This window comes from Chanodichthys erythropterus, chromosome 11 (assembly GCF_024489055.1).
Source record: "Chanodichthys erythropterus isolate Z2021 chromosome 11, ASM2448905v1, whole genome shotgun sequence".
Classification (NCBI taxonomy): Eukaryota; Metazoa; Chordata; class Actinopteri; order Cypriniformes; family Xenocyprididae; genus Chanodichthys; species Chanodichthys erythropterus.
Window position 1 is genome coordinate 53,071,972 of NC_090231.1, and position 18,773 is coordinate 53,090,744.

The 18,773-nt window shown below is 43.1% G+C and overlaps 1 protein-coding gene across 5 annotated transcripts in view; it reads right to left on the reverse strand.

Annotated features, from left to right (window-relative positions):
• Positions 1–615: 615 nt before the first annotated feature.
• hnf4b (hepatic nuclear factor 4, beta) overlaps positions 616–18,773 on the reverse strand; it is a 34,016-nt gene continuing 15,858 nt past the window's right edge. For 2 of the 5 annotated variants that reach the window (XM_067400050.1, XM_067400046.1), the window contains 4 exons: positions 10,934–11,086; positions 7,884–8,147; positions 7,234–7,353; positions 616–3,540 (listed from right to left, as the gene is read on the reverse strand). In XM_067400050.1, the coding sequence (XP_067256151.1) occupies positions 3,413–3,540; positions 7,234–7,353; positions 7,884–8,147; positions 10,934–11,086 (665 nt within the window). In that variant the 3' untranslated portion in view covers positions 616–3,412. Of the gene's footprint in view, positions 4,263–7,233; positions 7,354–7,883; positions 8,148–10,933; positions 11,087–18,773 lie in introns of all 5 variants that reach the window. The other 3 variants (XM_067400048.1, XM_067400047.1, XM_067400049.1) reach the window with 3 other exon arrangements.

The following is an 18,773-nucleotide window of genomic DNA, read 5'->3' on the forward strand; positions in this document are numbered from 1 at the left end:
AATGAAGAATGAGGTATCTATCTACTTGAATGAAACCTGTGGTTCATTCAAAATATAAAATAAAGCTTTACAATAAACAGGGAAAAATGTTTTATTTTGCTGTTTTACTCAAAAGTGATGACAGGGCGTGCAGCGATTCTGGATGATATAATGTGTTATATTAGAGAGTTTTGATTATTGTTACAGCACACACACAAAAAAAGTAAACGTAAAAAAAAGTATAAGAATATTTACTCATGAGAGGCTTGATTTGGCTAAGAAATTGGTAAAAACCAATGGGTCAGGATTTGGAAGCTTATAAGGTCAAGGCAGTGTGAGCACAGTGGTTCAATATTAATATTATAAAGCGGCGAGAATATTGTTGGTGTGCCAAAAAAAAACCAAAATGACGACTTATTTAGTGATGGCCGATTTCAAAACACTGCTTCAGGAAGATTCTGAGCGTAAATGAATCAGTGTATCGAATCATGATTCGGATCGTGTGTCAAACCGCCAACGGCTGAATTCATGTGACTTTGGCGCTCCGAACAGCTGATTAGATACACTGATTCATTTGTGCTCCGATGCTTCCTGAAGCAGTGTTTTGAAATCGGCCATCACTAAATAAGTCGTTATTTTGGTTTTTTTTGGCGCACCAAAAATATTCTCGTCGCCTTTATAATATTAATATTGAACCACTGTACTCACATGAACTGATTTAAATATGTTTTAGTACCTTTATGGATCTTGAGAGAGGAAATGTCATTGCTCCCTATGGAGGCCTCACGGAGCCATCGGATTTCAACTAAAATATCTTAATTTGTGTTCCGGAGATTAACGAATGACTTGCAGGTGTAAAACGGCATGAGGGTAAGTAATAAATGACAGAATTTTCATTTTTGGGTGAACGAACCCTTTAAGTCATTACTATATAACAATGACATTGTAAAATAAAGTGTTACACCGATTAGTTAATAGTGAACTACCTCATTCAGTAGAATGCTATTACTTGCTAATTAGTTAATCAGAGTTTCTTGTTAGTTAATAGCAGTTAATAGAATGTTAATATCGCATCACTCATTGTTCCTCTCTAGTTATTTATTAATAATTCTAAAGTTTTACCTAATTAGATTATATTTATTTTATGTTAATTTCAGGTATTTTATAATCTTATTATAGATGTGTGTGTGTTTTTTTTTTTTTTTGGAGGGCTCTTAAAAGCATGAAATTAATAATTCTGTAATAATATCTGAATCTGAACTGGATTACACACATGCTCTCAACAGGTTATTAGTGCTCACTGACAAAATATGTGACCTACTTGCTGCTGTGATGAAATATGTTTTCAGGGAATTCACGGACAAAGTGTTATCCTGTTATGATCTCTGTCCTTCCATTATTGCATAAATGCATCTTATTCACAATGCCTATGGCAATATCATGGTAACATGGTGGCAGTTTTTTGCTAGCTGGGGACGTGTCTTCACAGGTGAGGAGAAAAACTTCTCACCAGATTAAGATTAAACTTGACACAATAAAAGAATTACTCATCCATTAGCTATGATTAGTTTTGCAAATGTGTGTGTGTGTTTGTGTGTTTATGAAATAACTGGTTTGACAAAGAAGGTCCTATTGAATAAGTGTTAACATTGCAGTTAGTTATTTGGACAGATCTTCTCGTTGTAGCTACTGTTGCCAGGGGGGCAAATATTTCTTGTTCCATCTCTTTATTGATGTATAGCCGCCCACTAAGCCCCTCTGCTGCTGATGAGTCAGACTATCCCTCCTGAAATCCTGACCAACACAGCTGTTAACTTAAACTTGTTTCTAACCTACTGAGGGAGGGAGAAATCCAAAGATAGGCTCTTAAACAACCAGGCCTGCATAAAACATTAACCTCATACACAACTATTTAAAGGGATAGCTCACCCAAAACTGAAAATAATCCCATGATTTACTCACCCTCAAGCCATCCTAGGTGTACAGTATATGACCATCTTCTTTCAGACGAACACAATCAGAGTTATATTTATAAATATCCCTGCTCTTCCAAGCTTTATAATGGTTGTGAATGGGGTGCGTGTGTTTTGAAGCCCTGAAAAATGCATGCATCCATCATAAAAGTAATCCATCCGCACTCATCATTGCGTCAGTTCTCTTCCACCACAAATGGATGAGTACAGCTGTCTGACGGAAGCTAGTTATTATAGTTAATAAAGCTTTAAATGTGGATATTTTTCATACAAAAAACAATTGCTTCACTTCAGAAGGCCTTTATTAAACTCCTGGAGTCATATGAATTACATTTATGATAGATGGATGCATTTTTTGGGGCTTCAAAACACGCCCCCGTTCACAACCATTATAAAATTTAGAAGAGACATAATATTTTTAGATATATCTCCCATTGTGTTCATCTGAAAGAAGAGTCATATACACCTAGGATGACTTGAGGGTGAGTAAATCATCTGGTAATTTTCATTTTTGGGTGAACTAACCCTTTAATAAAAAATAATATTTTGGCTGTCTAAGTGGAGTGATCTGAAATTACTTAAAGAACATAGTTTTGTCCTCCTTGCACCGTTTTTGTAGGTAAAGTTTATTTTTCTTTCTTTTGGTTAATTTAATTTCATAATTTGTTCAATTATGAATGCTTGTTATACTTGCTATATTCATGGAAAAATTAGTCCAACAAACTGAAAGCACAACAATCACCCTTCCTGTCATGGGAAAGCTTTATCTGGGATAATATTAAGCATTTGGCGCCCTCTGGTGAATATTTTTGCACAAGTTTTATTGGTCTAATTTATTCAAACTTGCTGAAATTCTGATTTCATCATCATTGCTGTAGTTCCTCTTTGAATCAAACTCAGATTCATTACTAAATAAAGTAAATTATTTGATAAAAATATTCACTAAACGCAAGTCTACTTTTTTCTGCTAATTTTTATTTTTTTAACAAACAAGGGAGATAAATGTGTATGATATTATAATAAAACATAGATGTTTAGGTCTAGGGAAAAAAAGAAGATATTTTGAAGTGGAAACCAACCAGGCAGACTAACCCTCATGTGTTTGACATCTGGTATCTGATTGAACCATGAACCCATGAGAGTTGTTGAATTGTAATGTTTATGAACACGCCCTGCCATGTCACCATCCAATAAATTAGACAATCATTTACCAGTGATCTCAATACAAAATATTTATATTACTGCTTGAAGGCTTTTTATTGCCTGTTAATTTTTCACTCACATTAAAACTTTAACACTGTTAGATTTTAACACTATTATTAAGAATTGCTCATTATGCATAAAATACAATGACTCCTCATCCCCAATTTTAGTTTCTGTGTGCAATGCACATGTGTATCAGTGGTGAAGGTTTTAAGTATATAAAGTTAATCATGTCTGTACAACCTTTATACATGTGGTTAAAGGCACGTGTGGACAGTTGGCATGGCGAGACTGCTGGACGTTTCTCTTGTCATGTCTGCTGTCTGTCCATGTGTGAAGACCTCAGACCCAGTGTGTGTGGGTAGCAGGGGATCTTCAGGCAGAGCTGCGGCAGACAAAAGTCACATTAATAACGCAGTTTATATCTAAAGAAGTAACACTGAAACATGCATTTTCTTGCTTTGAAACTATATGTATTGTAAAAAGCGCTATACAAATAAACTTGAACTGAAATGTAGTGAACAACTAATAAGTAGGTATGAATCAGCATTCCATCACTTTTTTTATTTATTTATCTTTATTTTTATTTTGATCAGAAACTATGGGAAACATATAGTGCAAGATTCCAGATGTTCAAGTCTTATGCTTATACTTATCTGAAAACAAAAATTCTGTGATGCACAAAGCTATCATACAGTATGACTTCAAAAGACTGTGCTGCTCATATGGACTATTTTTATGCACTGTAAGAAAAAATCAGTAGAAAAATGGGAGGGCCTAAAATGAACACTTGCCAAGCACCAAATGTGAGTAAATTTAGTCATTGGCAAGTATATAAAATGGTGTCAATTGCCAGTTTGCTGGTAACATTTTTATGAATTCTAACATTGCAATGATGTGGTGAACATGAAAGTGAACAAGGGACAGTTCACGGGCCAGTGCTGCATCGTCACAAAAGTTTAAGCCATTTAAATATTCAAGCACAAGAAGACGAGCAAGGGAACTCAATTTGTGTGAAGTTTTCTGTGCGCTGCAAACATCCGAAGTGCACCTAGAGAGACGCATCTCAGCACACGAATACCGAACTGAGCTTCACGTCTTCTTGCACTTGAACAGAAAAATTCACACAAAATTATGTAAAGAAAAACAAAAACGTCTTGGCGAATATCCTAGTAAACATAGTTGGTTATGTCATAAGTGAACATAAACAGCTGAGAAATAAACGCATGTGTATTAATATATTGGATCCGTGCAGCTCTTAAGGGGTTAGTTCACCCAAAAATGAAAATAATGTAATTTATTACTCAATATTAAACTTTTTAATTAATGTTCATTTATTAAACATATTAAGAAATGTTAATTTCCTGCATTTTCATTTTTCATTTTAAGCAAGCATTACAGTAATTTTTAAACAAAAGTTGAGTTAAAGGGTTAGTTCACCCAAAAATGAAAATTCTGTCATTTATTACTCACCCTCATGCCTTTCCACACCCGTAACACCTTTGTTCATCCAAAATCCAAAGCAGCTACCACTCCAAGGTCCAGAAAGGTAGGAAAGACATCATTAAAGTACTCCATGTGACTCCAGTGGCTTAAACTCAATTTTATGAAGCAATGTGAGTGCTTTGTTTGTGCAAAAAAACATAATTTACCACTTTACTTACAAAAATATTGATCTGCAGTTCACTAGAGCTTCACAACGCATGCGCGTTGTGTTCAGACTCGCGCGTCAACTCAACGCATATGTGCGAGTGTTCACGAGAGCTTCACGATGCATGCGTTTTGTATTCACGCGAGAGCTGGCATTGTTGCGTGAACATGCTTTGCATAATATTATTTTCTAAATAAATGTTAAATTATGTTTTTTTTGCAAAAACGAAGAACTGACGTTGCTTCATAATTTTTTAAGCCACTGGAGTCACATGGAGTACTTTAATGATGTGTTTCCTATTTTTCTGGACCTTGGAGTGGTAGTTGTATTGGCTCTCTATGGAGAGACAGAGGGGCCTATTTTAACGATCTAAACGCAAAGTGTAAAGCGCACGGCGCAGGTGCACTCAGGGCGTGTCCAAATCCACTTTTGCTATTTTAACGACGGAAAAACGGTCCGTGTGCCGGGCCGCATTTTTGAAATGTGTTGTCCCTATTCTCTTAATGAGTAATGGGCGTAACGTTCAAAAAAACCAATTAGAGTGTCATCTCCCATTCCCTTTAAGAGCGAGATGCGCTCGCGCCATGGCGGATTGCTATTTACATGGTGGAATTTGTTGGCGGAAAAGCTGAACGCTTTTCAAGCAAAGAAACCGATCTGCTCGTGCACGAAGTTAAAGCGGGCTTGCAAATGCAGGCTTTCAAATAGCTCCGCCCAATGAGTCAGTTAATATATATGTGTGTGTATTGGCACGATTGTTCAATTAATTAGCCAATTTCGTTCATCATTATAAGTAGTAATAGGCTGAATTGAAAATAGGTAGCCTAATTCTAATACACGCAATGACTATTCATCATTACATTTTTATATTTATGTAGCCTACACAATAATATTCTTTTAAACTGTAATCCTTTTGTCTTTAATATTTGGCATGTTTGTGTGATGCGTAATAAGCAAAGTCAACGCGCACTGTGGACGCGCCCAGAGATGCAGTTTCTACCAACGCGCTCTAACAAAAAAATATTGCGCCATTGACTTTAGACTTTAGACCAGGTTTGAGTTGGTATGTGGCGCAGTCTATTTTCAGCTCCTTAAAATAGCAATGCGCCTGAACGCACCTCTTTTTTAGACCAGCACGCCCATGGGCGCACTAACTGGCGCAAATGCATTTACTAATTTAAGGACGTGGCGCTGAACGGGAAAACGCGAACGGCGCCGGACGCAAACTAGCAAACACACTTGCGCTGCGCCTTGCGTCGCATTGCACCGGGTGTATTATAGGGCCCAGAAACTTCTCAGACTTCATTAAAAAAAGTCTTAATTTGTGTTCCGAAGATGAAAAAAAGGTCTTATGGATGTGGAATGACATGAGGGTGAGTAATAAATGACAGAATTTTCATTTTTTGGGTGAACTAACCCTTTAATATTAATCAAACAACAAAAGACATGGAAAATCAGTCACTGCTCTTGACTGTATAACTTTTGTAATGTTAATAAGCTTTAATCTATGTTTAATTTATACAGTGAAGACTATGCAGGGTTATTTTACATTTGATTTCTTTATTCAATTTCTATACCTGTAAACTACTGTTAGATCTACTTGAAAACACTGTAAAACACTGTTTATTTCATTTGATTCTTTGTTCTATTGTATTTATGTACTATTGCTTGTAATTTAATTATCTATTATTTTATTACTGACTGTTTATTTGTCTTAAATTTATATTAGTTAGGCTAGTAGATAGTTTTAATAGTGGTATGTAAATTGGAATAGAGAATTGTATATTTTCACTGGTTTCTAAAATTGTAAAAAAATATTTATGGCCAGTAAATTTTCTTAGCAAAATGTTAGTTCAAGAACCTGGATACTAGTAATTTTCTGCCAGCACATTATCCATTAAGTTTATAGACATTTCCTTTCACCCTAAACACAACACAATTCAAAGCGTAATTCAAAATACAGCTAAAAATACAGCAATTTGGTTAATTCCTTCATATTAACAGTATATTGATGCCTTTATTGGCCAATATAGTAAGTAAATCTTACTTTGTGAATTTCACAATTCAGCAAGAAACACATTGAATTAAACATGAAATTTAAAGTAGAAAGTAATAAATCTTGTAAAATGTACTCCAATAATCTTTATTTAAAACTTTGAAAAAACTATATTAACAGTGTAGAGTGTGGTGTTTAATTTGACTTTGTTGGGGCAGCTCCTGTTCACTGCTTTTAGTGTATGGAATAGAGCCGCACGGACATTGTGCATAATATTTTCTTTTGTGTTCCATGGAGGCACAAATATATCCATACAGGTTTGGACCGACATGATGTGGAGTAAATGATCTCAGAATTTAGATTTTGGGGTGAACTATCCCTTTAAACTGTGTAGGATTGACAGCTCAACTACCCGAGCTTGCTATACTCACAAGAGGGTACAGGAAGGATCACTGATGTGAAGTTAGGCATTGGGATATGCTCCGCAAGTATTCCTCTGGAGAGGACAGACTCTGTAGCTGTGCTGAATATAAGTGGCTCAGGATCTGACTCTACAGAAAGGCAGAAAAGTTAGTGTTTTATTCCATTTCCAGTCTGTTCATACTTTAACTGCAGGTAAGTCAGAAAGAGCCTCAACTCCCTCAGAGCGCTAATGGGGAGTCTTATCTTAAGCTCGAAAGCTTAGATTGAGACAGATGGACTCTGGACTGAGATCTCCTATGGAATCTTAACCAGCTCTGAGTTCAATGAAGTTTATTCTGGAGAAAGTTTACAGTAACTCTGATGTCTCAGAATGAGCACTGCTCTTCGAAATCTAAGAGTTTATATACAGATCCTAAATCAGCAGTATGACAACCCAGAGGAACATTTTATCATTCAGGAGAGTTTGTGAAATTCTCAGATATGTTAGACTTTTGACTGAACTTTGTCTGAGAATACTGGAGTATTTTTGTCTGTTGAAAGATCTGGGAAGCTTGAGAATTCAGTGACTTAATTTGCTCTCCATTTAATCGCACTGCAGGCTAGAAGATATAATTTAGATATTAATGAGATCTCACTTTTCAGCATATTAATTTTGTACCTGAGGCCTGCAGTGCTTCAGGACCTCTGGTTGCTTCTTCTCCCAGGAGCATCTCCATCAACAGGCTGTCCACATTGGCTTTGCCTAAGAGACGCATAAGCTGCAGCTGCTCCACCATCTGCCAGGCCACACTCTGGAGTGTGGTCAGCAACAACAACAGCTCCCCAAACCGCCCTCGCTGCTCGCTAGTGGCCTCGTCCAGCAGCACCTGGGCCTGGAATCGCAGTCGGCGCACTGCCTGAGCGCACTGCAGTCCAGGGCAATCTAAAACACAGACCGTGTTCAGTGACATGGGTTGCAAAACAAAGGTCATTGAGAGATCTATTGTGTTTATCTGAGAAAACATTTGTCATTTAGTGCATGGAATGGACAATGGACAAGAGATTTGTATGTGCAGTGTTGTTAACAATCTCAGACCGATTAAGTCTTTGGACAAACAGCTGCAACTGGTTTAAGGGGGAAAATCATGCATTCCAACTCATGAATTGTCAGGAATCCAATTGTTCAGTTCTGAATTTTGTCCGACTCTTCTGTGCAGTTGTTTCCCAGCTAACAGAGAACATTCTCAGAACATTCTGGCAAGGTTCTCTCAAAGTTAGGAACAAATGTTCTTCCAGTAATGTTAATAGAACATCGGTTCAGAGTTATAACGTTCTCAAACTAATAGCACAAAACAGTTTATACATTTTGATTTATACATCTTTAATAGAACGTTTTATTTCGTTCGTCTAATGTTTTTAAATGTTACTACTTGTTAAGAGAACATTCAAATGTAACAATCCCATAATGTTTGCAAAAAGGAACGTTCCTTTAACGTTCCCTGAATGTTTTGAATGTTCAGAGAACATTCAGAAATAATGTTTTCATAACTTCATGGCAAAAAGCTATTATAGCATCTTCTTTTGTTGGCTGGGTTTCCTATTAAAAATGGTCACTTCCTGGAGGAGAATGTCATATTACAAAAGTATTTTATTACAAAAGTTATTTTTTTACACAGGTAACACCTACTGTATAAAATTATTTGCGATTAAAATATGGCAGATGCTAATTGTACTGAGTGGAAATAGCATTGCATGATATGCTAAGTGTAAATAGTGATATATGCTATTTACAGTGAAAATAGCAGTATTTTCTTTGCACTAAGTGTAAATATTGTTATATACAGTACATAGTGCAAATAGTATTTGCACCTGAGTGTATTGTAGTACATTGTGAAACAGTATGCAATAACAACATATTCAGTGTATATGTTTATATTTATTGGGTAACATTAATTATTAATTAACATTAATTATCAAACTTAAAAAACTACTTAGCTTTATGGGTTAACATTACATTACATTATTTTGGTAACACTTCAGTATAGGGAACACATATATAAATGACTAACTTTTCCCTCAATAAACTCTTAATTTACTGCTTATTATAGTTAATTGTTAGGTTTAGGTATTTGGTATGATTAAGAATGTAGAATATGGTCATGCAGAATAAGGCATTAATATGTGCTTTATAAGTACTAATAAATAGCCAATATTTTAGCCATATGGATCCTAATAGTAATAAGCAACTAGTTAAAAGACCCTAAAATAAAGTGTTACCATTATTTTATAACAGTGTCATCTTTTTTACGAAATTTGAAATTGTCTATTATCTGAACTTCTGTTGGAGGAAACTTAAAAAAAACAAAAAACAAAAAACAAAAAAAACATGAAATGAAAAATAGTCATGACGCTGTTATAAAATTATTTGTCAGAGTATTGTCACTTAATGACATTTTAATGACAAGTTCAATTTGTACCACTGTACTTGAGCTCAAGATACATATTCATGACACTATTATAATGGCCTCATGACAGCCAATGTCAAAACCAACCACATGACAGTTTAATGCAATGTTAACCCATAAAGCTAAATGATGTCAAGTTGTCATGACAAAGACACTGACAGGTTATGATGTGTTGGTTTATGTCAAGTTGTCATAACTTAGACATCTCAAATAATGTCATCTTTGCATTAAGAATGACATAATTGAGCGAATGACACTTAATGACAGTTGTCATAAACATTCATAAAACCTCCTTCATATTCATGACGTGTCATGTTATGATTATGAAGGTGTCATGTCAGTCTTATGCACACCCCTTCAAGTTAAGTGTTACCATTTATTGAAATCATAAATGGATGCTAATGGTTGGCAGAGCTTGTATACATAGCCTTTGTTGGCTATCTGCAAATAGACACCCTGTTAATTTTTTTTTTTAAGAAAATGTGTTTTGTTTCAAATACTTTTGACTAGAGAAAAGACAAACGATCCCACTTTATATTAAGCGTATATAACTGCAATGTACAAACATTTAAATTAATCATTTGATATAATGCACTTATTGTACACATGTATTTTTTACATTGTAGTTATATTTAAAAATACCTGCACATAATTACACCTGAAATTTATTTCTGTAATGACATCTAGGTTATAATTACACCGTTGACCCTTCCCTTACCCATTAACCCAACCTTGCCATCCTAACCCTACCCATACCACCAAACCTGTTGCTAAACTTACCCATATCCCACCTCAATAGCAGCAAAAATGTTTTGCAATACAACAAGAACACAATAAGTGCATTTTAGCTAACATTTTTTAAGTACAGAGTAAAGACACCTAATATTAAGTGTGACCAAAAAATAGACAAAACCTGTAACATTTCTTTAAAAATTCAGGTTTTTCAATTGTCATGTTAAATGCTAGATTGTAGCATATGAGGATAAAAAAACTGGCAACCTTTGCTCAAACCAAAGTAAATCAAACAAAGCAATTCTTACTGACCAACCTGGCTCCACTGTTATAATCAGAGCTCTAGGCCAACAGACAGGAAAGTCTAGAATTCAACAATCCACACCAGCACGTCCCAGATATTAATAGATTCTCATAAAACATCATGAAATCAAAGAAGTCAAAACAACAAAACAGTGCCAGGAACAAGAAGAGAAGCTCCTGGCACAGACAGTGTGTTTGACTGGGAATACAGCGATGATCCCTGACTAACCTGGGGCAAAGAAGACAATGGTTTTGAGACAGACAAATTCTGTGTCTGTGATGTTCAGCTCTTTCAGAGGTCTCACCAGCTCTTCCAAGATACGAGCTGCTACCTTGGACATCTCCTGCTCGGTGCCTCTAAAAGGAATGATGAAGTCGTTTCCTGTACAAACACAGTATTTGACAAATCATGCTAATGTTAAGGTAGCCATTTTTGTGAGCTCTGTAACTTTTTAAAAAATGAAAGCAAATTGTATATTTTATACAATATAGTTGTATATTTCAGAAATAGCTTTGGTACTTAAAATGTCTTTATTATAACTTGTACAGTTATAACTTATATAATTTACACAGTGAAAAGAAAATGAACCAGATGCCACACAGAATGGAGGTAAGTGTTATTTTATGATCATTAATATACTATTATAGTTTTTTTTTTAATAAAAGCATGCATCCCAACTCATGAATTGAAAGGAAGCCAATTCTTCAGTTCTGAATTGTGCCCAACTCTTTTGTGCAGTTGTTTAACTATTACAATGATTTCACTTCCTAGAGGTGAATGCCATTAAGGAACAGGCTTTTGTAAGTTAAAGGGGTCATGACATGGAAATCAAACTTGACGTGATTTTTTTGACATGTAAGAGGTCTTTGTACCACTCACTCACTCATTCACTCGTTCACTCCCTCACTCACTCATTTATCCGCTCACTCACCCACTGACCCACCGACTCACCCACACACTCACTCACCCACACACACACCGACCCACTCACTCACTCACCCACTGACCCACACACTCACCCACTCATTCACCCGCTGACCCACCCACCAACTAACCCATCCACTCACTCACTCAGTCACTCACTCACTCGCCCACGGATCCACCCACTCACTCACTCACTCACTCACTCACTCACTCACTCGCCCACTGACCCACTCACTCACTCACTCACTCACTCACACACCCATCCACCAACCCACCCACTCATTCACTTGCCCACTCACTCACTCACTCACTCGCCCACTGATCCACCCACTTACTCACTCACTCACTCACTCACTCTCCCACTGATCCACTCACTCTCTCACCCATGGACTCACTCACTCGCCCACTGATCCACCCACTCACTCACTCACTCACTCACTCACTCACTCGCCCACTGATCCACCCACTCACTCACTCACTCACTCGCCCACTGATCCACCCACTCACTCACTCACTCACTCACTCACTCATTCACTCTTTCACCCACTGACTCACTCACTCACTCACCCACTGATCCACCCACTCACTCACTCGCCCACTGATCCACCCACTCACTCACTCGCCCACTGATCCACCCACTCACTCACTCGCCCACTGATCCACCCACCCACTCACTCACTCGCCCACTGATCCACCCACTCACTCACTCTTTCACCCACTCACTCACTCACTGATCCACCCACTCACTCACTCTTTCACCCACTCACTCACTCATCCACTCACCCACTGATCCACCCACTCACTCACTTGCCCACTGATCCACCCACTCACTCACTTGCCCACTGATCCACCCACTCACTCACTCACTCACTCACTCGCTCACTGATCCACCCACTCACTCACTCACTCACTCGCCCACTGATCCACCCACTCACTCACTCACTCACTCTTTCACCCACTGACTCACTCACTCACTCACTCACCCACTGATCCACCCACTCACTCACTCGCCCACTGATCCACCCACTCACTCACTCACTCGGCCACTGATCCACCCACTCACTCACTCGCCCACTGATCCACCCACTCATTCACTCACTCACTCACCCACTGATCCACCCACTCACTCACTCGCCCACTGATCCACCCACTCACTCGCCCACTGATCCACCCACCCACTCACTCACTCGCCCACTGATCCACCCACTCACTCTTTCACCCACTCACTCACTCACTGATCCACCCACTCGCTCACTCTTTCACCCACTCACTCACTCACCCACTGATCCACCCACTCACTTGCCCACTGATCCACCCACTCACTCACTTGCCCACTGATCCACCCACTCACTCACTCACCCATTCACTCGCCCACTGATCCACCCACTCACTCACTCACTCACTCACCCACTCACTCAATCGCCCACTGATCCACCCACTCACTCACTCACTCACTCACTCTTTCACACACACACTCAATCACCCACTCACCCACTGATCCACCCACTCACTCACTCACTCACTCACTTTTTCACTCACTCACCCACTCACCCACTGATCCACCCACTCACTCACTCGCCCACTGATCCACCCACTCACTCACTCACCCACTCACTCGCCCACTGATCCACCCACTCACTCACTCGCCCACTGATCCACCCACCCACTCACTCACTCGCCCACTGATCCACCCACTCACTCACTCTTTCACCCACTCACTCACTCACTGATCCACCCACTCACTCACTCTTTCACCCACTCACTCACTCATCCACTCACCCACTGATCCACCCACTCACTCACTTGCCCACTGATCCACCCACTCACTCACTCACTCACTCGCTCACTGATCCACCCACTCACTCACTCACTCACTCACTCACTCGCCCACTGATCCACCCACTCACTCACTCACTCACTCACTCACTCGCCCACTGATCCACCCACTCACTCACTCACTCACTCACTCACTCACTCTTTCACCCACTGACTCACTCACTCACTCACCCACTGATCCACCCACTCACTCACTCGCCCACTGATACACCCACTCACTCACTCACTCGCCCACTGATCCACCCACTCACTCACTCGCCCACTGATCCACCCACTCATTCACTCACTCACTCACCCACTGATCCACCCACTCACTCACTCGCCCACTGATCCACCCACTCACTCGCCCACTGATCCACCCACCCACTCACTCACTCGCCCACTGATCCACCCACTCACTCACTCTTTCACCCACTCACTCACTCACTGATCCACCCACTCGCTCACTCTTTCACCCACTCACTGATCCACCCACTCGCTCACTCTTTCACCCACTCACTCACTCACCCACTGATCCACCCACTCACTCACTCACTTGCCCACTGATCCACCCACTCACTCACTTGCCCACTGATCCACCCACTCACTCACTCACTCACTCACCCACTCACTCAATCGCCCACTGATCCACCCACTCACTCACTCACTAACTCTTTCACACACACACTCAATCACCCACTCACCCACTGATCCACCCACTCACTCACTCACTCACACACTCACTTTTTCACCCACTCACTCACTCACTCACCCACTCACCCACTGATCCACCCACTCACTCACTCACTCACTCACTCGCCCACTGATCCACCCACTCACTCACTCACTCGCCCACTGATCCACCCACTCACTCACTCACTCACTCACTCACTCACTCTTTCACCCACTCACTCACTCACCCACTCACTCACTCACTCACTCACTCACTCACTCACTCACTCACTCTTTCACCCACTCACTCACTCACCCACTCACCCACTGATCCACCCACTCACTCACTCTTTCACCCACTCACTCACTCACTCACTCACTCACTCACTCACTCACTCGCCCACTGATCCACCCACTCACTCACTCACCCACTCACTCACTCACTCGCCCACTGATCCACCCACTCACTCACTCACCCACTCACTCACTCATTCACCCACTGATCCACCCACTCACTCACTCGCCCACTGATCCACCCACTCACTCACTCGCCCACTGATCCACCCACTCACTCACTCGCCCACTGATCCACCCACTCACTCGTCCACTGATCCACCCACCCACTCACTCACTCACTCGTCCACTGATCCACTCACTCACTCACTCACTCGCCCACTCACTCACTCACTCACTCACTCACTCACTCGCCCACTCACTCACTCACTCACTCGCCCACTGATCCACCCACTCACTCACTCACCCACTCACTCACTCACCCACTCACTCACTCACTCACTCACTCACTCGTCCACTGATCCACTCACTCACTCACTCGCCCACTGATCCACCCACTCACTCACTCACTCGCCCACTGATCCACCCACTCACCCACTCACTCGCCCACTCACTCACTCACTCACTCACTCGTCCACTGATCCACTCACTCACCCACTCACTCACTCATTCACCCACTGATCCACCCACTCACTCACTCGCCCACTGATCCACCCACTCACTCACTCACCCACTCACTCACTCGCCCACTCACTCACTCACTCACTCACTCACTCACTCACTCACTCACTCGCCCACTGATCCACCCACTCACTCACTCGCCCACTGATCCACCCACTCACTCACTCGCCCACTGATCCACCCACTCACTCACTCGCCCACTGATCCACCCACTCACTCACTCACTCACCCACTCACTCACTCACTCACTCGTCCACTGATCCACTCACTCACTCACTCACTCGTCCACTGATCTACCCACTCACTCACTCACCCACTCACTCACTCATTCACCCACTGATCCACCCACTCACTCACTCGCCCACTGATCCACCCACTCACTCACTCACACACCCACTCACTCACTCGCCCACTCACTCACTCGCCCACTGATCCACCCACTCACTCACTCACCCACTGATCCACCCACTCACTCGTCCACTGATCCACCCACCCACTCACTCACTCGTCCACTGATCCACTCACTCACTCACTCACTCACTCGCCCACTCACTCACTCACTCACTCACTCACTCGCCCACTCACTCACTCACTCGCCCACTGATCCACCCACTCACTCACTCACCCACTCACTCACTCACCCACTCACTCACTCACTCGTCCACTGATCCACTCACTCACTCACTCACTCGCCCACTGATCCACCCACTCACTCACTCACTCACTCACTCACCCACTGATCCACCCACTCACTCACTCACTCACTCACTCGCCCACTCACTCACTCACTCACTCGTCCACTGATCCACTCACTCACCCACTCACTCACTCATTCACCCACTGATCCACCCACTCACTCACTCACTCGCCCACTGATCCACCCACTCACTCACTCACCCACTCACTCACTCGCCCACTCACTCACTCACTCACTCACTCACTCGCCCACTGATCCACCCACTCACTCACTCGCCCACTGATCCACCCACTCACTCACTCGCCCACTGATCCACCCACTCACTCACTCACTCACTCACTCACTCGCCCACTGATCCACCCACTCACTCACTCACTCACTCACTCGTCCACTGATCCACTCACTCACTCACTCACTCGTCCACTGATCCACCCACTCACTCACTCACTCACTCACTCACTCGTCCACTGATCCACCCACTCACTCACTCACTCACTCACTCACTCACTCGCCCACTGATCCACCCACTCACTCACTCACTCACTCACTCACTCGTCCACTGATCCACTCACTCACTCACTCGTCCACTGATCCACCCACTCACTCACTCACTCACTCACTCACTCGCCCACTGATCCACCCACTCACTCACTCACTCACTCACTCGTCCACTGATCCACTCACTCACTCACTCACTCGTCCACTGATACTCCCACTCACTCACTCACTCATCCACTCACTCACTCACTCACTCACTCGTCCACTGATCCACCCACTCACTCACTCACTCAACCACTCACTCACTCACTCACTCACTCCACTGTCCACTCACTCACTCACTGATCCACTCACTCACTCACTCACTCACTCACTCGTCCACTGATCCACTCACTCACCCACTCACTCACTCATTCACCCACTGATCCACCCACTCACTCACTCACTCGCCCACTGATCCACCCACTCACTCACTCACCCACTCACTCACTCGCCCACTCACTCACTCACTCACTCACTCACTCGCCCACTGATCCACCCACTCACTCACTCGCGCACTGATCCACCCACTCACTCACTCGCCCACTGATCCACCCACTCACTCACTCACTCACTCACTCACTCGCCCACTGATTCACCCACTCACTCACTCACTCACTCACTCGTCCACTGATCCACTCACTCACTCACTCACTCGTCCACTGATCCACCCACTCACTCACTCACTCACTCACTCACTCGTCCACTGATCCACCCACTCACTCACTCACTCACTCACTCACTCACTCGCCCACTGATCCACCCACTCACTCACTCACTCACTCACTCGTCCACTGATCCACTCACTCACTCACTCGTCCACTGATCCACCCACTCACTCACTCACTCACTCACTCACTCGCCCACTGATCCACCCACTCACTCACTCACTCACTCACTCGTCCACTGATCCACTCACTCACTCACTCACTCGTCCACTGATCCACCCACTCACTCACTCACTCATCCACTCACTCACTCACTCACTCACTCGTCCACTGATCCACCCACTCACTCACTCACTCAACCACTCACTCACTCACTCACTCACTCGTCCACTGATCCACTCACTCACTCACTCACTCGTCCATTGATCCACTCACTCACTCACTCACTCACTCACTCGTCCACTGATCCACTCACTCACTCACTCACTCGTCCATTGATCCACTCACTCACTCACTCACTCACTCACCCACTCACTCACTCACTCACTCACTCACTCACTCACTCACTCACTCACTCACTCACTCGTCCACTGATCCACCCACTCACTCACTCACTCACTCACTCACTCACTCACTCGTCCACTGATCCACCCACTCACTCACTCACTCACTCACTCACTCACTCGTCCACTGATCCACCCACTCACTCACTCACTCACTCACTCACTCACTCGTCCACTGATCCACCCACTCACTCACTCACTCACTCACTCGTCCACTGATCCACTCACTCACCCACTCACTCACTCACTCGTCCACTGATCCACCCACTCACTCACTCACTCACTCACTCACTCGTCCACTGATCCACCCACTCACTCACTCACTCACTCACTCGTCCACTGATCCACCTACTCACTCACTCACTCACTCGTCCACTGATCCACTCACTCACCCACTCACTCACTCATTCACCCACTGATCCACGCACTCACTCACTCGCCCACTGATCCACCCACTCACTCACTCACTCACCCACTCACTCACTCGCCCACTCACTCACTCACTCACTCACTCACTCACTCGCCCACTGATCCACCCACTCACTCACTCGCCCACTGATCCACCCACTCACTCACTCACTCACTCACTCACTCGCCCACTGATCCACCCACTCACTCACTCACTCACTCACTCACTCACTCACTCGTCCACTGATCCACTCACTCACTCACTCACTCACTCGTCCACTGATCCACCCACTCACTCACTCACTCACTCACTCACTCACTCAATCACTCACTCACTCATCCACTCACTCACTCACTCACTCGTCCACTGATCCACCCACTCACTCACTCACTCACTCGTCCACTGATCCACCCACTCACTCACTCACTCACCCACTCACTCACTCACTAGTCCACTGATCCACCCACTCACTCACTCACTCACTCACTCGTCCACTGATCCACTCACTCACTCACTCACTCGTCCATTGATCCACTCACTCACTCACTCACTCACTCACCCACTCACTCACTCACTCACTCACTCGTCCACTGATCCACCCACTCACTCACTCACTCACTCACTCACTCACTCACTCACTCACTCGTCCACTGATCCACCCACTCACTCACTCACTCACTCACTCACTCACTCACTCACTCACTCACTCGTCCACTGATCCACCCACTCACTCACTCACTCACTCACTCGTCCACTGATCCACCCACTCACTCACTCACTCACTCACTCACTCACTCACTCACTCACT